The sequence below is a fragment of the Rana temporaria genome, chromosome 7 (genome assembly GCF_905171775.1).
Source record: "Rana temporaria chromosome 7, aRanTem1.1, whole genome shotgun sequence".
NCBI lineage: Eukaryota > Metazoa > Chordata > Amphibia > Anura > Ranidae > Rana > Rana temporaria.
This window is the reverse complement of record NC_053495.1, coordinates 63258111-63282703: the sequence shown is the minus strand read 5'-3', so window position 1 is coordinate 63282703 and position 24593 is coordinate 63258111. Positions and strand designations below refer to the sequence as shown.

Sequence of the window (24593 nt, the reverse complement as noted above, 5' to 3'; positions counted from 1 at the left end):
CCTGGATTCGAACCCACAAAATATCAATCACAAGTCTGTCACTCTATGCATTGAGCTAATTCTCAAGTTATATACCTCTGTTGATTTTTATGTGTAATATGGGGTCCATTTTCTTTAAGAATTAGTCCAGACATGTAATTGCTATGATCAAGCCGTTCTGAACAAAGACACACATTGTGCTCACAATTCCCTCTTGTTGGGGCAACAGTGCAATGTTTCCACAAAGTTGGGGTGCATTGTGTTCTGTTATCTATGGAAGCTGTGTCATCACCCCCCCCCCCCCCCCCCACACACACACAGACAGACAATACACTCGTTTTCAGCATCCCTCTTTATGTTAGAGCAGATGACAGCAAACTGAGGAACTATTAATACAGTAGAGGAACCAGAGAGCCCAGCACTGCCTGCTTCCCCATACTGTATGCTGTAACTAAAATAGAATTCTGACTTTGAAACTCAGAATTATGACATTTAATCTCAGAATTCTGACTTTAAATCTCAGAATTCTGACATTTAATCTCAGAATTCTGAGATTTAATCTCAGAATTCTGACTTTGAAACTCAGAATTCTGACTTTGAAACTCAGAATTCTGACATTTAATCTCAGAATTCTGACTTTGAAACTCAGAATTCTGACATTTAATCTCAGAATTCTGACATTTAATCTCAGAATTCTGACATTTAATCTCAGAATTCTGACATTTAATCTCAGAATTCTGACTTTGAAACACAGAATTCTGAGATTTAATCTCAGAATTCTGACTTTGAAACACAGAATTCTGTCTTTTTAATCTCAGAATTCTGACTTTGAAACTCAGAATTTAGTATTTTTTTTTTTTATGATGGCCCCAGGGCTCTTCCATAATATTGAGATAGGGAATGGTCACATCAGCATTCTGCTTGTTCCATGGAAGCTCTCAGCAGGTTGTGTTTTTACTGGTGCCAGGTCTTTGGGGGAAACGGTGACGCCATTCCTCTCAGTGCCCACTCCCGTTCATTATCGTTTGTTGTGTTAACAGCGCTAAACACATGGATCTTTGTAGTAGGATCCTGTTTTAATCGTAATTAAAAATAAATAAACAAAGGTCAGCAAGTGAAAGGTGATTGGTTGCTGTGAGCTGTAGTACTTTACACAATATTCTTAGGGCTATTGCACAAGTACGGTTGTGGTTGCTTCTGTCCTTTAGGTAGAAGCATTGTTGGAGACCTTTCATTGCAGTGGTAACATTCTTAGGCCTCGTACAGACGACCGGATCTATCCGCTGGGATTGATCCGCGGATCAGTTCCAGCGGACAAATCCGGTCGTCTGTACGGCCTAGCGGATATTTTTCCGCGGATTAAAATCCGGCCGATCGATTTCAAGCGGATAGAAATTTCTTAGCATGCTAAGAAATTTATCCGCTTGAATCGTGTGCAGCGGATTGATCCGGTCGTCTGTACAGACTCACCGGATCAATCCGTCCGCTCCCATCCCTTTGCATGCGTCGTAATGATTCGACGCATGCGTGGAAGTAGTTACCTTCCAGCGTCGCGCACGTTGCCGCGTCATCGTCGCGGCGGCGGCGCGACACGTCACCGCGGATGTATTCCGCGCGGATTTAGATCTGATGGTGAGTACAGCCATCAGATCCAAATCCGCCAGAGGATGTATCCGCTGGAAACGGTCCGGCGGACCGTTTCCAGCGGATATCCTCTGGTGTGTACGGGGCCTTAAGGATTTTTTTTGGTGCAAATGGTAGTCATCAAACGTTTACTACAGGTGGATATTTTCTGGTGCTTGTGATTTAAGTGACAGTGACTAAATAACCTGCAGTGAACGTTTGGTGAATGCTTCATTCACTGCTTTATGAATATGACCCTTATTTTAGTGCTTAAAAGTAAAAACTGTAAAAAAATGAAGTTTACACAAGGCACTGAGAGCCTACTGAAAAATAACAAAAATATGCATGTGACTAACATTAATGCAGACGTTGTTCAAATTTATGCTAAACCAGAAAGCTGTAAAATAGATGGTTTTCTATTATACTCTTGTTGCTTATGTATTACATACATACCTAGTTAGTTTTTTTTTTTTGTGCCATTAGCAACAAGTAAGATACCAGCTTTTGCTGGAAATAAAAATGATAATCTGATTGGTCAGAACGGGCAATAGCAGAGCTCTACACTTTTACATTTTTTTCTGCTTAAAGCGGAGTTCCACTCGTGTTTTAGTTTATTAAAGGTCAGCAGCTACAAAAAGCTTAGCTGATAGTTTTTAATAAACCGACACCTACCTACCCCACGGTTTTCGATGTGGCCACCCAGAGGCTCGCCCCCCCCCCCCCCCTCTCCTCTATCGCCGTCATTGTAACTGTGGGCACCCGGTCGTGACAGCTTACGGCTTCACGGCACGCACTGCGCATTTACGAGTAGTGCTGTGCTCTCCTATTGGCAAGCCGATCTTCTAGGACCGGAGTTGTGTCTTCTAGGGTGAGAGGAGAAGTCGCCTAGGTGGCCCAAAAAAGCAGGCAGGAAGTGGGACAGGAAGCCCCACTAAAAATAAGGTAAACACCCCCCCCCCCCAAAAAAATGACATCCCAAATGGGGCATGTCAGGGGGTGAGGAGTGCTTAAAGCGGAAGTTCCAATTTTGGGAGGAACTTTCCTTTAGTGTTAGAAATAGTTCCTGCTGATTTAATGTGATGTCGACGTGAATAAACTGTAAATAGAGCCAAAATAGATACAGACTGAGGCCCCGTACACACGCCCGAGTTTCTCGTCAGAATTCAGCCAGAAACTCGATCGGAGCTGAATTCTGCCGAGAAACCCGGCGTGTGTACATTTTCGGCCAAGGAAGCTGACGAGTTCCTCGTCGAGCCAAATACAGAACATGTTCTCTATTTCCTCGTTCAATGAGGGAAGTTGGCTCGCCGAGATCCTCGGCGGCTTCACACAGAACTCGACGAGCAAAACGATGAGTTTTGCCCGTCGAGTTCCTCGGACGTGTGTACGGGGCCATAGGGGGTTATTTACGAAAGGCCAATCCACTTTGCACTACAAGTGCAAACTTGAAAATGCTTTTGCTATAAATCTGAGGGGAAGATCTGAAAACAGGGGAAGCTCTGCTGATTTTATCATCCAATCGTGTGCAAGCTAAAATGCTGTTTTTTGTTTTACTTGCATGTCCCCCTCGGATCTACAGCGACTGCACTTTCAAGTGCACTTTCAGTGCAATTTCAAGTGCACTTGTAATGCAAAGTGGATTTGCCTTTAGTAAATAACCCCCAATGTGCAGCGAATTTAACACAGATTATTTTTATATTTATTTATGTATTTATTTGTTATTATATCTTTTACCAATCTATACAGTATTGTATTAACGTATTTTACAGAAACCATTGACCCATTCAAATCAGTCAAAATGCAATTTAAGTTTCCCACTATGTTAGAGTCAATTTGGGTGGACGCCAAATAACGTCATTGTATCTTCATGGGTTCTGGGAACAAGCCAGAGCAACTAGAAGATACCAATGCAAACACAGACTCTATGCACATAGCTTATTAGCTACAGAGATTGAATGCAGTCTACTTACTACTGCGCTGCTCATAGGACTTGTTTTTCTTTCTTTTTTTTAAACACCTATTAATCTTTACCATCTACAGTGTAACATAAACTACGTTTTAGTATCTTTTACTAACGGACACATTAACTTTTACAGGAAGCAAATCTGTGACAACGTAAGTGTGAAAATTGTAGCTCATACAGCTCTGCATGCTTTAGTGATATGATCTAAACTTTAACCACAGCTGATGTTTGCTCTGCAGAGCACCCATTCTTTTGTAAGCTGACCTTGAAGTACACATGGCTTTTTTTTATAGTAGATGAAAATATTTAAATCTCTTTGGAATTCTTTTTTCCCTTGCTAGATGACGAGGACGATGTGTATGAATTAACCAGAAATGAAACAAGAAGTTTGCCTAGGGGCAGTTCCAGCCACTCCCGGGTCATTCGCAGCTTAGGTAAGAGATATCCCTGGGCTAAACCATTTCTCAATGACAAAGAGGCATAGCTTGCAAATTACATCATGCATACCTACTTTATAGTTAAAGCGGAGGTTCACCCAAATAACATGTATATAAGATAATATTCTTTATACTTCCAACATGTACAGTATGCCCTTTTTTTTGGGCTCTACATACCTTATTATTGCTATTTTCCACCCGACTTCCGGGTACTCACTCCAGCGGGAGTAGGCGTTTCTATGCAGAGGCGCAATGTCATCTGGGACTTCGCCCAGATGATTGACGTCCTTGAGAAAAAGTTCCCCCCTGCGCCCTCCTATTGCGTAGGCGCGTCACGAGAGTCACGGAGTTTCCGAAAGTAGCCGAACTGCGAGTCAGCTCTATACGGCGCCTGCGCAGTCAGCTCTGCATGACTCCTAGTCGGTGCGCAGGCGCCGTGTAGAGCTGACTCGCAGTTCGGCTACTTTCGGAAAACTCTGTGACTCTCGTGACGCGCATACGCAATAGGGGTGCGGGGGGGGGGGGGGGACTTTTTCTCAAGGACGTCAATCATCTGGGCGAAGTCCCGACATTGCGCCTCTGCATAGAAACGCCTACTCCCGCGGGAGTGAGTACCCAGAAGCCGGGTGGAAAATAGCCATAATAAGGTATGTACAGCAAAAAAAAAGGGCATACTGTACATGTTGGAAGTATAAAGAATATGATCTTATATACATGTTATTTGGGTAAACCTCCGCTTTAACTGGTCTTATCAAAATTGTACTCGCAGTGTGTATACAAAGGTTTAACAACTACATATAAGTCAGAAAGCACACAGCTGTTCACAGTATATAACAGACATTTTCATGATAGAGGTGATATCGGACATGCACTCTTTGCACAACCTCTAAATTTATTAGTAGGAAAGCGTTTTTCAATGTAACAGATATTACAGTTATTGGTTTAAAATCCACTGGTGTTAAATCAGATGATAATTGATACAGCATTTTAGTAGAGCCACATCATTACCAAGTCAACCTATTTAGGGGCCTACAACCTGGTGGATATCTAGGATAGGGTGACCAGACGTCCCCGGTTTCCGGGGACAGTCCCCGACAGTCGGTGCAGATTAAAAATAAATACATTCTGAATTACACCCCCCCCCCCCACTCTGCCACTCCTACTAAATTAGGGGGTGTATTTTTCTCCATTATCTGTGCCCCTTTCTGATGGTCATGTGCTGGTCAGAGCGGAGGAAATTTTTCTTCAGTTTTGGGTGCATGCCCATCCAGCTCCGCTCGCATGTTCTTCTGCCTTGGCTCAAGTCCCGGCCAGCCGCCTGCCTGCTTAGCTCCTATCTCCTGGTGGAGTGATCTTCCTCCGCTCCCCACCCAGTAGTAGCTGGGGCCCGGAGAGTAAGACTTGACAGGCTGTGAGGTGAGTGGCAGCGGCGACGGGCAGAGAGACGCTTATTGCCGCCATTACTAGTAAAAAAAAATGTCCCCAGATATATTTTTTTAAATCTGGTCACCTTAATCTCAAAGGCATTGCTACAACTGCTATACTGAAAACCAGAGAGATAGCACATCACAAGGGAGAATTCACATGCCTGTAGTGAGGAGGGGTCATGCCAGTACTGGCAATGCAAATGAGTAAGTAGCTCTGTGCTTACTGTAATCTTTATCAATGTCAATCAAAGAGCTTTTACCTTGCCTAGGGCCTATTCTACCTTAATCCACCTCTGCCGTGCTTTGTATCTTTGATGTGAGCGTCGGATTTCTGTCACATGGACTCAAAACGCACTCTTTAGAACTTTCAGCAGCTTGCTCACTGTATCATTGACCCGAGACATTGATTCTTTACAGATGCGCAGCAGGCCCAGATTGCAGAGTGCAAACCCAGAACAGAAGTGTTTGAAATCACCCGCCAGATGGTCGATCCAACCAATGCCAACTTCATTGTGCAGCCACCGTGTGTGGAGGTTGAGAGGTGCTCAGGGTGTTGTAACTCCAGACACATAAAATGTGTTCCTTCCCGGATGCGCATCCGGCATGTGCAGGTAATGCATAACTCTGTGGGTTTTTTACTTTTCAGTTCTGACAATGTTATATGTACGATATCTCAGCTGTCCTGTTAAGCATGCAACCATGCATAGTTAAGGTTACAAGTGCGCCAAAAAAGTCAAAATGTGGTAGCCAATGGAGAGTGCAAAATCTGGTGCCGCAAGGTAGCTGATTAGCTTGTTTAGTTAAGTCTTGACAGAAAAACCTAGAAGCTGATTCTATGCAGAGCTTCACCAGATTTTGCACTCTCCAGTTTTAGTAAATCAACCCAAAGGAGCCACAATAACCTAAAGCCTTAAGGGGTTTTCATTTTTTTAATGCAGTATCTCATAGCAACCTGTTAAGACCCATCTCTTGTAAGTTATTACAGCTGATGTCCAAACAGAAAAAAAGATTTATTCCACATACAGTAATTGGCCTATGCCTAACATGCCTCTATTTGTTATAAAAACATATTTGAAGAAGCTTCCCTCCCACCCCTTTGCATATTATTTATATATACTGTGATTCTGTACTTGCCAAATATGCTGCAGAAACCTCCCTCCACTAAATATGGATGCAGCCATTTTAACTGTGGGCAGCTGAAGCTGCTACCTGTTCAGTTCCTGGATTTGCACATAGGCACACCTTCAATTTAGCATCCCTGCAGCTTTCATTGGCCCTCTTATGACTCATCCCCCCTCCCACTGTTTCATCATGTGATTGATAAAATGCTGAAAATGTAATACAAAGGAAACAGGATACTTTTTAAACGAGGTACATGGTATAGCAGACCCATACCAGAAAGATGAAATGTTGGGGTAACATTCTTTTTAAATTAATCAGTATGATTTTTAATCGGCTTGTTTATGGGTTCTAAAACTGCACATACCATTTTACTGCATTAAAAAATATTTATATATATATTGTAAGCGGTTAGCTCGGTAGTGGGGTGTGTGACACCTTGGATGGGTTCAAAACACACTGAATTTATACAGACTGTCAGTCGAAGACTGTTTTTTTTTTTGCTGGAAAACAATTGCAAGCATCCAGACAGCATAAACAAAATCAAACATAAAATAAACCCTAGCCACTCTGGGCATCTACCTTCCACACAGGAACCTATCTATGGAGTCTGGTTCAGCCTAGCGCTGGGCAGACAGTGCTGGTCGTACAGCACAAAACAATAGTCTTTTGATTTTTATCACACAGAAAAATCAATCCTCTCCTCCCCTCCACATTAGACCTTCTGGCACTGCTCTCCTTACTCACAAAGACTCAGGATGATGCAGCCAATTAGAGAGAAAGAGAGATATAAATATCTCTCTCTCTCTATATATATATATAGATATATATAGCACAGAAAATTTGGGCTTGGTGTATTGGGTTAAGCAATAAGGATTTTTCAGATAAAACAATAAAAGCCATGCTGAAATCACAACGATGTGTTTTCCCCAATCCTATCATCCATTAAAATTGATGAAAGTACATGTCAAGGCGCGTTGATGCCAGTTATTACTGGTTATTACTTTGGTTTTCAATGTACATTGAAATGCACTTTGTATTGAAAGTACATGGTGTGTTTATGTGCTGTATGGCATCACAAGGCGTGTTGATGTACATCTGAAGGTATGTGTTGAGATCTGTGTTAATTTTGGCAGCGAAAATCAATGTAGTTTTAGTCTTACTGCTAAAATGGCATTTTAGTTTAGTGCCCTGTACACACGATCGGTTCGTCTGATGAAAAAGGTCCGATGGACCGTTTTCATCTGACGAACCGATCGTGTGTGGGCCCCATCGTTTTTTTCCCATCGGTGAAAAAAAATAGAACCTGTTTTAAAATTTTCTGATGGTTAAAAAAACGATAGAAAAAAACGATCATCTGTGGGGAAATCCATCTGTCAAAAATCCACGCATGCTCAGAATCAAGTCGACGCATGCTCCAAAGCATTGAACTTCATTTTTCTCTGCACGTCGTTGTGTTTTACGTCACCGCGTTGGACATGATCGGATTTTTAACTGATGGTGTGTAGGCAAGACTGATGAAAGTCAGCTTCATCGAATATCTAATGAAAAAATCCATCGGTCCGTTTTCATCGGATGAACCAATCGTGTGTACAGGGCATTAGTCCCATTTTAGTCTTCTGCAATTGTTTTAGTTTTAGTCGCCTAAATCTCCAGGACATTTTAGTCAACTAAAATCGAATGAGTGTAGTTAAATTGTAATGCATTATTGAAGCATTTCTTAACAATTTCCAAACTCATTATATACTGCTGGAGTGAAAAATCGAATATGTTATTGTTTATGTTATTGAGGTATGAACATGCACTACAGACCAGTGTTCATTTTAATGTCAAATTTCAATTTAGTTTTAGTTGTTTGACTAAAATGCCATTTTAGTTTTAGTCATATTTAAGTTAGGGTTGTCCCGATACCGATACTAGTATCGGAAACGATACCGAGCATTTCCCCGAGTACTTTCTCCGATGCTTCACCCGATACCTGGGCAGTCAGGGTGATCGGCGCGGCAGTTGCAAGTCTTCTTCGTGCAGTCTTCTCCCCCCCGTGCTCCGTGCTGCCTTCTCCCCCCCGTGCTCCGTGCTGCCTTCTCCCCCCGTGCTGCCTTCTCCCCCCGTGCTTTGTGCTGCCTTCACCCCCCGTGCTCCGTGCTGCCTTCTCCCCCCGTGCTCCAAGGTGCCTTCTTCCTCTGTGCCGTCTTCTCCCTCAATTTGTCAGGATGGAGAGCGGAGGTAGGAGCTGCTAAACCCAGCTCCTACCTTTTCCGAATGAAGAGTCAGTGATCACTGACTCTGTCCATTCACATAACTGAGCATCGTAACCTGTGTTTACGATGCTTCAGTTTATGAATATAGAGGAGCTTCTCTCCATTCATTTTAGCTGAGGCTGCTGAGAAAGGGACTGGGGAATCTGTGTCCTTAGTCCCTTTCTCTGTCTTAAAGGGGAGATGTCAGAGGTCTGTTAAGACCCCTGATATCTCTCCAAAGACCCCCAACAGGGCTGATTAAAAAAAGAAAATTTGCAATAAAAAATTAAAAAAAATTAAATAAAATGTAAATAATAATAAAAAAACACACTGACAATCCACTCCTCCCCCCCCAAAAAAAAAAAAATTGTAAAAAAATAAATAAATGTGTGTGTGTGTATATATATACCGTGTTTCTCCGAAAATAAGCCCGGGTCTTATATTAATTATGCCAACAAAAGACGCAGTAGGGCTTATTTTCGGGGTAGGTCTTACTATGTAATGTGATGTCTTCTCTCCCCCTCTCTCTCCCTGCCTGTTGGGAATCCCCAGTGTGAACTGAGTTAAAATGCTTGTAAAATCCTATAATCCGCTCTTATTACAGTATTATATAATGTACAATGTGTGTGTTTCTGTAATATAATTGTGCCAAATACCTTTGTTATAGAGCCGCTCTGCGCTTCTGTTACCCGCCGGAGCTCTCTTCCCCGCAATTCTATTACAGAAACACACACATTGTACATTATATTCCACTGTATTAGAGTGGATTATAGGATTTTACAAGCATTTTTAACTAGGGCTTATTTTCAGGGTAGGGCTTATATTGCAGCCCTCCTGGAAAATAATGCTAGGTCTTATTTTCAGGGTAGGTCTTATTTTTGGGGAAACAGGGTATATATATATATATATATATATATATATATATATATATATATATATATATATATATATATATACTGTCACAGTAAAAAAAAGTATCGGTAATCGGTATCGGCGAGTACTTGAAAAAAAGTATCGGTACTTGTACTCGGTCTCAAAAAAGTGGTATCGGGACAACCCTAATTTTAGTCATCTCAATTGTTTTAGTTTTAGTCGACTAAAATTGTATGTTAGTCAACTAAAATGTATTAGTTGGTTTTAGACAACTAAACTAACACTGGTTGAGATGCACTTTGATGTGTTTCCATTGATTTCAACAGAAAAGGTATTGAGAAAAAAGGCGAAGGAGTAAATCCAGCCTTAATGATTACACTCGTCCACACTGGTAGTTTCTGATTACTAATGCCATCTTTTTGGTTGGCTGCACACAAGCTTAGAATAATATCATATAATTTAAGACTTCTAAGACTTGATTAATTGAAAATACAAATTCACACTGGAAAATACAAATGAAAATATCCCACCTGGAATGCACAGCCCTCCCCATTTCCATGGAATCAAAGCAATGTTTTACTTGACAGTCTGCCAAATGTCCTGACAGTGCGGCATGTGTAGCCGAAACATTTCATTACTGGACTTCTTTAGAAGCGTTTTTAATATGTAAAAAATGCTGTACAAAAAGAAAAAAATAAGATTTCTGACATTTTACATCCAGAAGTTAAGAAACAAAATCCAGTTTAAAAAGATAAAATAAAATTGGTCTTTCTGAGTACATGAGACATATTTTGTACTGCACAGCATTTCTCTGATGATATGTACACCACTGTTGGGGGTACTTTCCAGGAAATTGTCGTGCTTTGGAAAAGTGTGATGTTTTTTATGGAAAATTCCTAGTTGGACTATTTGTGTTATGGAATCTGCGATTGGGGCAATGGAAATATCTGCTCAATGCACAGTATGATGATTCTACAGGCGGAATGCGAGGAGAAGAACCCACTTTGTTTTAATGTGAATCTGAAAAGAGATAGAATTTCCTCTTATTGGGTAATGGAAAGCTTTCAGGTCTGGCTATAGCATGTAGATATTAGTAATGACTGACCTGAGGTCAGCTGTAGCTATCATCAGTGTTACTTTTTACAGTTTACTGACAATTTTACTAGAGATAATAATCAGAACACTGGTAGGGCCAGTCACTCGTTCTAATATATGTGCTGTTTATATAGGTGAAGAAAATTGTGATCAGGAAATCCAAGAAGGAGGTTCAACTTGTCCCCATTCCTCTGGAGGACCATTTGGAGTGCAGGTGTGAGGCAATCAGTCCCTTATCCGTCAGGAGTCACCACACTTCTCATGAGCACAGGGGGGCTGCAGGTAATTGTCTTTTTAAATGTTTTGCATTTTAGTACATAATAAGCATTTTCTAAATGTATTTACTATTTTAATGTATGTTATTCAGCTTTAATGGGGTTGTAAAGGTTTGATTTTTATTTTCTAAATCGGTTTCTTTAAGGCCTCGTACACACGATAGGTTAACCAGAGGACAACGGTCTGATGGACCGTTTTCATCAGTCCAAACCGATCGTGTGTGGGCCCCATAGGTTATTTAACCATAGGTTAAAAAAAAGCCAACTTGCTTTAAATTTAACCTATGGATTCCTAACCGATGGGAAAAAACGATCGTTTGTAGGCACAACCATCGGTTAAAAATCCACGCATGCTCAGAATCAAGTCGACGCATGCTTGGAAGCATTGAACGTTTTTTCAGCACGCCGTTGTGTTTAACGTCACCGCGTTCTGACACGATCGTTTTTTTAACCGATGGTGTGTAGGCACAACGGACCATCAGTCAGCTTCATCAGTTAACCTATGACAACGGTCCATCAGACCGTTCTCATCGGATGGACTGATTGTGTGTACAAGGCTTTAGCTAGTGCATTGTTGGTTCACTTCTCTTTTCCTTCGATTTCCCTTCTAAATGTTTTTTTTTTCTTTGTCTGAATTTCTCACTTCCTGTTTCTCCCCAGTAAGCTTGCCCCCATCATCCGAGCCATTCTGGGGGGGGGGGGGGTTAGTCAGCCAGAACAGCTTACTGAGGGCAACAGGAAGTGAGAAATTAAGACAAAGAAAAAAAACATTTAGAAGGGAAATCGAAGGAAAAGGTAAGTGAACCAACAATGCACTAGCTTAACCTGGCTGGCGGTATTCCCGAGTCTGGCTCGGGGTGAGATTTTTGTGCTGCGATCGGTAACCCCAAGCCAGACTCGGGCTCGCCTCGCAGCATCCACAGGCACAAGTTACTTACCTTGTCCCTGGATCCTGCGGGTCCTCGCTCGATTCACACAGTGTCCCTGTGTGCCGCCGATCTCCGTTTCCTGCGACGTTACGACGCACAGGGGCAGAGAACAGCGCCAATTTAAAAAAAAGTAAATAAACACAATACATACAGTATACTGTAATCTTATAGATTACAGTACTGTATGTAAAAAATACACACCCCCCTTGTCCCTAGTGGTCTGCCCAGTGCCCAACATGTACTTTTATATAATAAAAACTGTTCTTTCTGCCTAAAAACTGTAGATTGTCCATAGCAACCAAAAATTGTCCCTTTATGTCAAAAGTGATTTTAGAGCAGCTAGAAAACAACAATAATAAATTATAATCACTTGCAGAATTGAGCGATAGCGATTTGTGGGGAAATTCGTCATAAAAAAATAAAAGTAATGACAGCGACAATTCTGCAACTGAGCACATTTCAGTGATTTTGATTTGATTACATTATTAAATAATTTTTATTATAATTATATTATTATTTGTTATAATTATTTATAATTATTTATTATATTATAATTTATAATTTTGTTTTTAAAACAAATTCATACCCGGGATGCCTACTAGACTCTTGTTTGGTCAGATTTAAGTGAGTTATTCCTAAGAATTGCAGGCCTACAGTATAAAACGCCAAATTTCCTTGCAAAATAATTGTACCGCTTTTGGTACGTAATTCCAGACCGAATCATACCGCCAGGGAGGTTAAAGGAACCTATTTAAAAAATAAAAAACAAACCTTTACAACCCCTTTAACAAGTAACAAGACCATGAGCTGGGGTAAGGAGTTCTAAATCCATGAAGTGAACCTGCCTAGATTATGCACCCTATAGTTTGTACATATTCTGAACAAGCAGTAAACACAACCTCTCTCTCATGTTTGTAGCTATAGGCACCTTGAGAAATTCATCTTCACAACTGAGACACTGAAAACTGATTTTTTTTCTATTGACACCAGATGCCTTTTTTAGGTGTTACTATAAGTTGTTAGAAGCCAACTGAAACCTAGAAACTTTGTTGGTAACATTGAGAATTAAAGTAGATTTCCAGGTATGATTTTTTATTTTTTTTGCATAGTTACATTGGTCCAAGTTGGATCAATTTAAGTATGCATGTGCCATACCTGGCCAATCCCTGTGGAAGCTGGAATTCACTATAGTAGACACCCCTACTATGGTGTTTACCGCTAGTGTTTGGGTCCCATGCAGTGTGGCTGTCCTGCTGTTTAGTGAACACAGGCGGGTTGATTTACTAAAAGCAAATTGAAAAGTGCAGTTGTGTTCTGCAAGTGGAATTGCTCCAGAGCTTAGTAAATGAGTTTGCGAGGAAAAAAAACAAATAATGCAAGGAAAAAAAAAATATTGGATGATGGAAGTCAGCAGAACCTCTGCTTATTTACTAAGCTCTGGAGCAACTGCTTTTTCAGCGTGCAACTTGCACTGTCTATTTGCCTTTAGTAAATCAACCCCAGTTGGTCATTCAGCAGGGGTTCCTTTCAGAGAATGCTGCAAAGCATTCTCTGATTGGACAAAGTGGAGAGCTGGTGCAGTGATGGGCATGGGACTTGGAAGCTCTAGTAGTAGGATCAATCTAGTAGTAGTGTCTACTACAGTGTTTTCCAGCTTGCACAGGGATCAGCCAGGTATGGCACATACATCGGGGGACCAATGTAACTATGCAAAAATATTAATGCATAAGCTTCAGCTTTGATTAGTTCACAGTACAAGCAGCTAGAGAGGTAAGGGATTTCTTCCTGTAACCTATTGCTGCGAGGACATCCATAGACTGGGGGCATGTGCTACATGGAGCATGAGTAACAAAAGTTATGTTTGCTTAAAATTAGACTTGAAAGGGTCTGTACTCTCAAGTGAAGGTTTAGGGCAGTGATGAGGAACCTCGGCACCCCAGATGTTTTGGAACTATATTTCCCATGATCCTCATGCACTCTGCAGTGTAGTTGAGCATCATGGAAAAGGTAGTTCCAAAACATCTGGGGTGCCAAGGTTCGCTTTTACTGGTTTAGGGAATGGTGTGGAGACTTTAAGAAGATACAAGAGTGGGGGTACAAAATGTGTAACAACAAAACCAATGACAGGAAAAACAGCACATTTATTTCCAGATATAAGAAAACATCACAAACAAACAACACTAATGATTACCGGTAAGTGTGAACAAACAGGCCCTATGATAAAGCTGCATCAGCAAAATGCGTCAAGGCTTTGCTTGTTCATGCTGTTAATACAATTTGCTACACACAGACATTTTTTGTTTTTTTTAATGCATAGAATGCATTAAAATAAAAAAACCTTCTGTTACAGCTCCTTTAAGTAAGTTATTTAATTTATAGGCTCTCATGTTAGTTGGATTTCACATGACTGCTGAGAAGCGTAGGCGTGTTTTAACCAGCTATTACCAACCAAAATCTTGCCCCCCAGAAAAGACACACAGACTTATTTAAGTTGGAATTAGGGCAAGGCCACAGCTTTATTGAACTTCCAACGGTAACAGTGTTCAACATAACAATGCCAGTCATGGTTATACCATGAGCATCCATAACATACACAGATAGTCTAAGAGGCCTGACTCCACCAACACTGCGAGACAGGCATTAAACTGATCCCAGACTTAAACTTGAGGGCATAGCCCATAAAGCAATATCCATCGCTGGCCAGGTAAAACCGCCAATTAAGCTGTGACAATAATCACAATGTTAGGGCAACTCTTGTGACGTCAGCATCTTCTGGTGAGACGTGCCCTTGCGTAGCCTTTTTCTATAGTTCCGACTCCGCCCAGTCACCTTGTGCTTTAGTTGCCAATCCTGTCAGAGCAACTTAAACTCCCTGCTTTTGATTAATGCCCATGTAGCTGCCAATCTTCCAGCAGTCAAGGCTCCCTTTCCCTAGGAGTCAGGGGTGGGTCAAGGGGCCTTAATTCTAAAATTCAGCTCTGTGTCCTTGCTATTGGTTTTTCAAAATGTCTTTTTTCTTGATTTCCCAAATAATGCAGTTGGCACATTTTAGTAAATATGTACTGCTTCTGCATTTACTATAGCACAGTAGTCAATGCATAGGTATTCTTAAGGCCCGTACACACGATCGGATATTCCGACAACAATTGTGTGATGGACGTGTTTTGTCGGATAATCCAACTGTCTGTATGCTCCATTGGACAATTGTTGTCGGAATTTCCGACAACAAATGTTGGATGGTCATGCTCTCAAATTGTCCGACAACAAATGTGTTCCGTCGGATTATCCGACCGTGTGTACACAAGTCCGTCGGACTAAAATCCAAAGTACAAACACGCATGCTCCAAAACAATGCTAACCATCAGACAACATTAGCAGAAGTTGCCCAAATGGTGACACTAAAAAGCTGAAAAACCACATAGTTGTGTATGTTGGTTGAAAAAATTCTGCCATCTGTATGCAGAACAAGTTCGCGGTCAACGCCCTTCAGACAAAAATCCATGAATTTGTCTGATGGAAGTCCGATCGTGTGTATGAGACTTAAGTTTAAATGTCTAGGCGGTTCCTCTGCATGCTTACAAATGTGAACAATTCCTTGCCCTCATGAGCGTTTGTATGTTAATTTCTGTTCCAACTTGCTACTAAGTGCTTATTTACGATAGAAATCAGTTTTCCAGTGTTCATTTCTTTCATGAGGTAGAGAAGAAAGTCATTGTTCCTGCATTTTGCATGTACGGTATATTTTTTAAAATAGATAAAAGTAACTTTTGCCTGGAATTACTCTAATGACAGCTTTGAACTTGAAAGGCTTTTGTATTTCTTTATGAATTTCACAGGTGTATCTGTAACTACAACGCCTCCCCCCACTACCATTCGAAAGGAAGAGCCCCCACTTCGACCGTCAAAGAAGAAAAATAAAAAATATAAATATCTTCCCAGCAAGAAGGAGCAGAGAGACCTCCTAGTCACGTAGTGACCGTGAAAATGGTTCTTGGTGTCTGTCACTGAACAGGTGAGCGATCGTAATCCTCCACAATTTCGAACACATTCAGTTAATCCTAGGACTGCCAGAGGCTTTTGCCACAAGTTCTAGTGGGATTAAGTGGTATTGGAAGGGAAAAGCAAATCTTTAAACCCTAAATCAGCAGCTTCAATTTACAAACAGTTACAAGATTAAGTCTGCAAGTATAATGTATCCCTCCGCATTTGACCTAGGAATAATTATTTAACCACTTCAGTTCTCACACGTGTACACCCCAATGGACCAGAGCAGTTTTTCATTTCTACTATTTATGCAATAACTTTGTCATTACTTAAGATAAAGTAATATGTATTGTCATTTCTATAGTGAAATTAGTTATAAAGTCTTGCAAAACTTATTTTATTTCTTATGAAATCCAAAGGACCCCCAAAAAAGTAAAAAAAACTTTTTTTTACATGATCAGTGTTAGCTTACAAACAAACTAAGGGTAATGGGTTAAAGAGGCACAAATTAAAAAAACATATTTGTATTTGTTCATTTGCTTTAAAGTGGATGTAAACCCCAAAAAAACTTTTTTTTGTTAAGTTAAACTAAGGCTTTAATCTGAATATGATTTCAGTTAAAGTGGATGTAAACCCAAAAAAATGTTGATGTCACAATGTAGAGCATAAGATTTCCTATCATCTGTGCCCAGTCTTGCCACACAGAGTTAATCCAGCTCTGAGCAATCATCTTTTATTGTTCAGTGAAATACAACAGACTTCCGGATAAAAACCAAAGTCCTTGCTTCTGAAAAAAAGTGCACAATTCACATCCCCTCCCCTGTGTTTTGATTAAATGTTTTCAAAATATGGGGTGAGTCACAGTTCAGTGCCATGAGAAAATGCAACAGCCATCAGAATATACATAGAGCCGGAGGGAAGAGGGGAGGGGGATGTGAATTGAGCATTTTTTACAGAAGCTGTGTATGTCTGCAAAGCAGTGCACGAGATATGTAAATAACCTGTCACTCAAGCAAGGACTTTGGTTTTTATCTGGAAGTCTGTTTTATTTCCCTGAACAATAAAAAGAGGATTGCTCAGAGCTGGATTACCTCTGTGTGGCAATACTGGGCACAGATGATAGGATGATAGGAAATCTTATTCTCTACATTGTGACATCAAAAAAATGTTTGGGTTTACATCCACTTTAACTAAAATCATATTCAGATTAAAGCCTTAGTTTAACTTAACAAAATAGAAAATAAGCACTTCATTGAGATGTGTCCTTCGCGCTTCTGTCTTTTAGTTCAGTAATAATCTTCCCCATCCAGTGCCCCCTGCTCCCCCCCTCATGCCATTATAATCTTCCGTGGGGCAGAGATAATAGAACTGACGAGCGGTCACAGGCACTCATCAAGAGAGCTGACCTATGCCCATCCTTTACACCCAACTTTTCCATTCATAGAAGCCGTGCTACAGCTTCTATGAATGAACCAGGGACTATGAATGGAGTATGGGTTGGTGATTGATAGGTCCATCCCCTCCATTCATAGATTGTGTTATATTCATAGAAGTTGTAGTAGGGCTTCTATGAATGGAGGACCTGGGCAGAAAAAGCAAAGTATAATTGGGCACTCTTGATGTGTGCCTGTGACAGCTCCCTTAATTCTATTAACCCTGTGGACCCCCCATTGCACTGGATGATTATGGCGGTGGCGGGGTAGGTGGGGAGCCTTGAAGGAGGAGGATTTTCTGTTGAACTAGAAGACAGAAGCACAAAAGACACAGCACTCTGAAGGCAAGTAATGCCCCTTGTGCTTATTTTGCATTTCTTTAGGTTAACTTAGGCTTTAAAATGATTAATTTAATAAAATAGTGTCACAGTGCAACAATCCTAAACAACAAAAAAAGCAAACCAGCATGTTCCGTGAACCACACACAGTAATGGATCAGAAGCAAATATACAAATATGTACAGTGCATCCGGAAAGTATTCACATTGCTTTACTTTTTGCACAATTTGTTCGAGCCTTTTCCAAAATGCATTAAATTCATTATCTTCCTCAAAATTCTACAAGCGATACCCCATAATGACAATGTGAAAGAAGTTTGTTTGAAATCTTGGCAAATTTATTAAAAATAAGAAATAAAAAATCACTCCAGACATGACGCTTGCCATTCAGGCCAAAGAGTTCAATCTTTATTTTATCAGACCAGAGAATTTTGTTTCTCATGGTCTGAGAGTTCTTCAGGTGCCTTTTGGCAAACTCCAGGCGGGCCTTTATGTGCCTTTTACTGAGGAGTGGCTTCTGTCTGGCCATACAGACCTTATGGTGGAGTGCTGAAGAGATGGTTGTTCTTCTGGAAGGTTCTCCTCTCTCCACAGAGAAATGCTGGAGCTCTGTCAAAGTGACCATCGGGTTCTTGGCAACCACCCTGACAAAGGCCCTTCTCCACCAATCGCTAAGTTTGGCCGGGTGGCCTGCTCTAGGAAGAGTCCTGGTGGTTCCACACATCTCTCATTTACAGATGATGAAGGCCACTGCGCTCATTGGGGCCTTCAATGCTGCAGACATTTTTCTGTACACTTACCCAGATCTGTGCCTCGATACTATGCTGTCTCCAGGGACTACAGACAATTCCTTGGACTTCATGGCCTAGTTTGTGCTCTGACATGCACTGTTAACCGTGGGACCTTATATAGACAGGTGTGAGCCTTTCCAAATCATTTCCAATCAACTGAATTTACTGCAGGTGGACTCCGATCAAGTTGTAGAAACATCTCAAGGATGATCAGTGGAAACAGGATGCACCTGAGCTCAATTTTGAGTGTCATGGCAAAGGCTATGAATACTTATGTATATGGGATTTTGTTTTTAATTTTTAATACATTTGCCAACATTTCAAACAAACTTCTTTCACGTTGTTATTATAGCATATTGTTTGTAGAATTTTGAGGGGAAACATGAATTTAATCAATTTTGGAATAAGGCTGTAACATAACAAAATGTGGAAAAAAGTGAAGTGCTGTCAATACTTTCCGGGTGCACTGTATATTTTACTGTATGTGATTCAGTGTACACCTTTTCCAATAAACACCACCAAATCAACTATACAGTATATGTTAAACTGCTCACCTTTATATTGACCTCCAAATTATGAGGTCTAATCAGGCAAAAAGGTAAATCTAATGGGATAATGGTAAATGCCTCAACCCTACGGGAGATCACACCACCATCCAGGGGTTATGGTAAACATTAAATGACTCTCAAATATCGTGTTTTATTGCGATGTGCTAAGCTGCAATTCTGAAATCTCAGTACGTAAAGTACAATTGGAATTATTCTATTTTGAGATGTTAATCTCTTCTTATTGCTTCTTCGTCAAGGCAATTATTATTTTGGCAAGATGGATTATTTACTTGATATAATATGCTTGACACCGAGACAAATTTTCCTCATCTGTGCCCAAAAACTGCCTATGTGCCATGTTTTACAAATGCACAGATGCTTTCCTTCTCTAATTAACCAATCCACTAATAATCCCATGTGTTCAGATATTGTAACAAATAGAATATTAAGTGGTATAAGGTCAAATAAATGTTAATTTTTTTTTAAAGAAAAATATGGGGTTGCCATTACTACCCACCTTCCAAGAACACTAGCTGCTTGGCTGCCTGTGGCTTCAATATTTTGACCCAAAACAAGCACCAAAGTTAAAAAGTCGGGATGAGATCAAAGCTCCTGATTTGTGTATCTGCTTTAGGCCAGTGTCTCAGAAAGCATTGAAGCCATTGCATCAGCAAGACAGTCAGGCAACTAGAATCTAAGGCTCAGTTCACACTGCTGCAGCCCCAAAGTTGTGCCACTTTCAGTGTGACTTTACATTGCGACTTCATGCAACTTCAATGTGACTTTCGTGCGACTTTGATGTTTTACTACTTTGTATTTGGCAAATCACAATACATAGTGTGACACATATTATTGAACTTACAAAACCCTCTGAAGTCTCAGCCAAAGTCACAAAGATAAGACAAAGTAAGACACAAAAATTTAATACCGTAACAATTTTCTTTTTGTCTCTGCAACTTGAGTCAATTAAGATGGTACCCATTAAAATGAATGTGTTTTGACTTGTCATGCACAGCAGTGTGAATCAGGGCTTAGAGAAGTCAGAAATGGCAACCTTCATCTTCTCTTAGTGAAGGATTCCTTTAAAAGATGTATGCAATGTAAATCTGTTTGGATGACAGAATGTTACTTCTGCAAAATGCAACTCAAGCCTAATGTTTACTTTAATTTCCTAATTTATTCATTTCACACCACCACAGAGGAAAATGTGGCATTACCAGCACAAGTATTCATTAATGTACCCTATTGTAATCCATAATATATGCTTTTTTATTCTTCTTAAAAGTGTACAAATGTAAAACATACAGTTCCTGTCCTTAGATTAGGTGGCTGTATTATTTCAGGGATTTTTTTCTTGGTGATCTTGCCAAGTAACACATTTCTCATCTTAGGATGACAGTCCTCACCCACAGCAGTACAATAAATATGGAGGAGCAGCGTTGAAACCCTAGGTTGCTCCTGGAGTCCTTGAAATACAAACACATCCCTGTCATGGACATGCAATGATGTCTGGCAGCTTACCTTCTCCTGAAGGTCTGCTTTGCTGTTCAACTTTGTTTGTTAGCTTGTTCCTGTCTGCCGTGTGCTATGTTTACCTTTCTGTGTACCGATTTCGTCTCGTCTCTGACTACTCCTGTTTGCCTGTGACCCTGACCCTTTGGCCACCCTTGTCTGACTGTTGCCCCGACCTCGGCTTACCCATCACCATCCCTTAAGTCCTCAGTGACTGCTTCCCCTCTCTCCCTACGGAGCGTGACCTGGGGGACCCCAGGGGCCGCGACCTGGGTTCAGTTGCAGGGAAGGCCATCCTCACCACTAGAGGCTCTGGTGAACACCTGCTGGACCTTAGACTCCGCGCCCTGGGGAATCTTGGGTTCACGTTTCCTGTCCATCTGCAGCAGTCTGCTATTGGGTTCACTACCTTGCGGTACACCCCTGTCTTCAACGGGGTGCATTTGTGACCTGAAAATCCCCCTCTTTTCCTCCCCATTACTTAGGGGTATGTGCAGTAGCGGCCGCTCCATTAGGGGAGCCACCCCCCTAATCCATGTTTTTTTTTCAGCGCATGATTAGAGCCTGAGGTTTTAATTGGCTTCTAAAAGGGTTTGTGACAATAACTAATTAATATTCGCTATTGTCTTTCTGCTTCTCCTCCCAGCCAATCAGGAAGTGGGTCTTAAGACCTGATTGGACGAAAGGCAAAGCGATCATATTGACCGGCCTGGAGAAGACGCAGGGGGGAAGCCACCCTGGGGAAAGCCGCCGGTGACCTGGATGGGGGAAGTGCAAGGCTGGTGGGCGGGCGGACGAGCGATGGGGGGGGGGGTTTGTTCACTAAGCGACCGGTGGTGAGGGGTTTGACCAACCTAACGGGGGGTGGGGTTGGGTTTGGTTGGTTTGTTTGTCGAATACCCCCCCAACCAAAAAATTGAGCACCAGCTGCCACTGGATATGTGTGTATTGTTATTTACAGAAGATAGCTGGAAACACTGTAGTTTGACATTTCAGTTCAGTACACAGGAGGCTGTCATGATACAAGGTTTCTGAAAGAATCAACAGGTACTTTTTGTACTTGCAGAAAATGTATGTAGCCTAAAAAAAAAGAAAACGGATGCAGCCACCACATCTAAGGATCTGCAATATATTACATTGTTTTTGGGTTTAGCTGTACTTTAATATTTAATGTTTTCTTAATCTTCACTGGTTCACATAAGTTTTAATTTAGCCAAATGTTCTGCAAGTGGTAGCATATCAACATGAAGAAAACGGTTTATATTGGCAGGTCTGCTGTATAACTTCATAGTCACTGACATTTCCTTCCTTGTTTTACAGGATAACTAAAGAATACATTTGGCCCCCATGGGGTCCTCCGGCTCACCTATGACTGCATATTTTTATATGCCGGACTTGGCACTGGTGCTTTGTAAAAGACAATTTTCAAATAAAAAAGAGACTATATTTTATCTCTACCTGCTACCCCAGACTGGATATTTCACCTAACAAGAGATTCACCGAAGTACATTTCATTATTTGCAGCAAGATTAAAACCACTAACTGCCAGTTTCCCCGCCAATTTAAGTGGCTGAATGTTTTTTGGGGTGGTGGGAGGGATAGGAAAGCTCAAAATTATTTTGAACTCACCGGATGTATATAGACACCTTATTTAATGTACTTTATTTTGTATTTTTTTATATAAATATATGCATATTTTTGTAAAAATGTGTTTCCTTTGCTCAGATTGCACGAGGCAGGACAGAGACTGGAAAATGGGATTGGGACTGACTTCCTTGTAACTCCCCCCCCCCCCCCCCCCAGCCTTGTATTTTTACCAGGTCATATACACTGAAAGGTCATAAGCTGTACGTGCTATGCGTGTTACTGTTCTAAGCTAATGGGCCATATCAGGGAAAGCAAACAGTGGATAACAATTGCCGTGACTGTAACTTCAGGCCTACTAGTAGTTGTAGTTCAACCAAACAGCAGATACAACTGTGCAATGTTGATGCTGTTGTATAATACAAGAAGTGGCTATTGAATGTATCCCTACAAACTGACTTAATGCTTTTTCTTACTGTTATCAAATCTTTCCCATTGATCTGTGCCACTTGTACGATTTCTTGACACTCTTGGGTGGTTCATTGATGCATTTAAGTTTACTCCAGCCATGTAAACCTGTACTTCTCTCTACTCTTTTCAGGATAACAAGAAAAGGTTTTTTGCACCCCAGGAAACTATGCCCAGGGCCTAATATGATGATGTATTACAGCCCTCAAAATTTCCACTCGCCTGCTTGCATTAGGTGAGGGGAAATGACCTGAGGGCAAGTGTAGAGCCACATCAGAGGAAGGATGGAAGGGGGGTGCCACCGGCAGGTGGGATGGAATGGGAGCCGATTCTCCTCCCAGCCTCCATCCCCTGTAATTTTCTTAGCAGAGCCTGGCATACAGGGAGAGTTGGCAAAGAACTAGATGAGGTGGGAGTGGGGCAGGGAGGGGCTTTGGGCAGGTGCTGCCAAAGTTTACTTTTCCTATTAACAAGCTGGTGATTGGTTGCTCAGACCGCCTACTAACCAATCACCAGCTTGTTAAAAGGAAAAGATAACTTTGGTAGCTCCCCTGTCAAGTGCTGTGCTCCGCTGTAAGTCTCCCTGCATCCTAAATCAGTGAAAGTGTCATTCATTGGTTTTATTTTTTTTAATGCTTTATTATAGCATTAAAATATTTACTTAACAAGGCAGGAATTATGTGTACAGTGGCCAATCATATTTTATCTTTATTTTATTTATCACAGTGAGATCAATGAAATATGCTTTATGATACTATTGTTAAAGGTGATGTTGTTTATATTTATTTTTGTAACTTAATTCTGCATAAAACATTTCATGAGATGATTTACGAGGGCGCGTTGTGTAGCGGGGGCGTGTCAGGACAAGTCATATCATTGGGGGAGAGCACACTGAGTTCCCAGTAAAGCTAGGGAAATGACCATAGTGTACTCTCCTGCTTATTGTGGTCAGTTTTCGTAGGAAAGCAAGGGGACTATCAGGAAAACCAGAGATTTCACATAAAGGAAGCAAGCCAAAGAGAACAGGAGACTTTCTCATACAAGTACAAGGCACATATCAGGAATATAAAGTGTTGGGTAACAAATGCTTTAAGCCTGGCTCGTAGCTCAGGACTTGAAATTTTGAGCCCTGGTGTATGACATAATTTGGACTTTCTCCACTCCACTTCACGTGGATTTAGCAGCCAGTAGGGGATCACAAGAACTCTTGACATTATCTATCACTAGCAGTTGCTGAGCTTTTCTAAGTATCAGCTGGTAGTATCAAAGCTTCAACTTTTAGAAGAACCATTTCTCCTTCATAATAGTACAGTTAGAAAGTGGAGGTGTTTTCAAAACTCACTATGGCACCAGAATACATGGGCCCCCGTCTTTAGAGCATATGTCAAGTCTGGGCTTGTCGGGTTTGCACATCTGGAGTACAACTTAAACCCCTTTGTAAAAACCACCTCTTAATTTTCAATTCCTTTCTCTTTGCACACAGCTCTGCCTGTCATTAAAAAGAACTAAAATATTGATCTATTATGTAAAGTAATTTATATGCAATATTTAAATGTATGAAGAAGAGCCCAACAAAAATTCTCAATTTGTATTAAAATGCAATCAAATCTACTGCTATGTATTATGTTTTAACTGGAAAGGTGTCATTTTTCGTCTTGGTCTTAATGCTGCTTTAAACTATTTTCCCATTCTTTGGATTTTGGAAGAAAACTGGAACAACCTGAAGATATCCACACAGCTCAATATGGATAACAATCTGTTTGGAAATTACCTAAGGTTTTAGGACACATGCAGTTATCAATATTTAGGTCATTTGGTATTCATTGACCAGCTTCAGCTGCTTTTGCATTCTCATAGGCTTATATGGGGAGCAGGCCCTTAACCTCCCTGGCGGTATGATTCTGTCTGGAATTACGTACCAAAAGCGGTTCAATTATTTTGCAAGGAAATTTGGCGTTTTATACTGTAGGCCTGCA

The 24593-nt window shown here is 41.0% G+C and overlaps 1 protein-coding gene across 1 annotated transcript in view; it reads left to right on the top strand.

Annotated features, from left to right (window-relative positions):
- Window positions 1–24228, top strand: part of PDGFB (platelet derived growth factor subunit B) — a 47736-nt gene extending 23508 nt beyond the window's left edge. Inside the window, exons 3-7 of the mRNA XM_040359495.1 lie at window positions 3907–3999; window positions 5847–6040; window positions 10891–11038; window positions 15797–15972; window positions 21886–24228. Coding sequence (XP_040215429.1) covers window positions 3907–3999; window positions 5847–6040; window positions 10891–11038; window positions 15797–15933 — 572 coding nt within the window. The 3' untranslated portion in view covers window positions 15934–15972; window positions 21886–24228. The remainder of the gene's footprint in view (window positions 1–3906; window positions 4000–5846; window positions 6041–10890; window positions 11039–15796; window positions 15973–21885) is intronic.
- The last annotated feature ends 365 nt before the right edge of the window (window positions 24229–24593 follow it).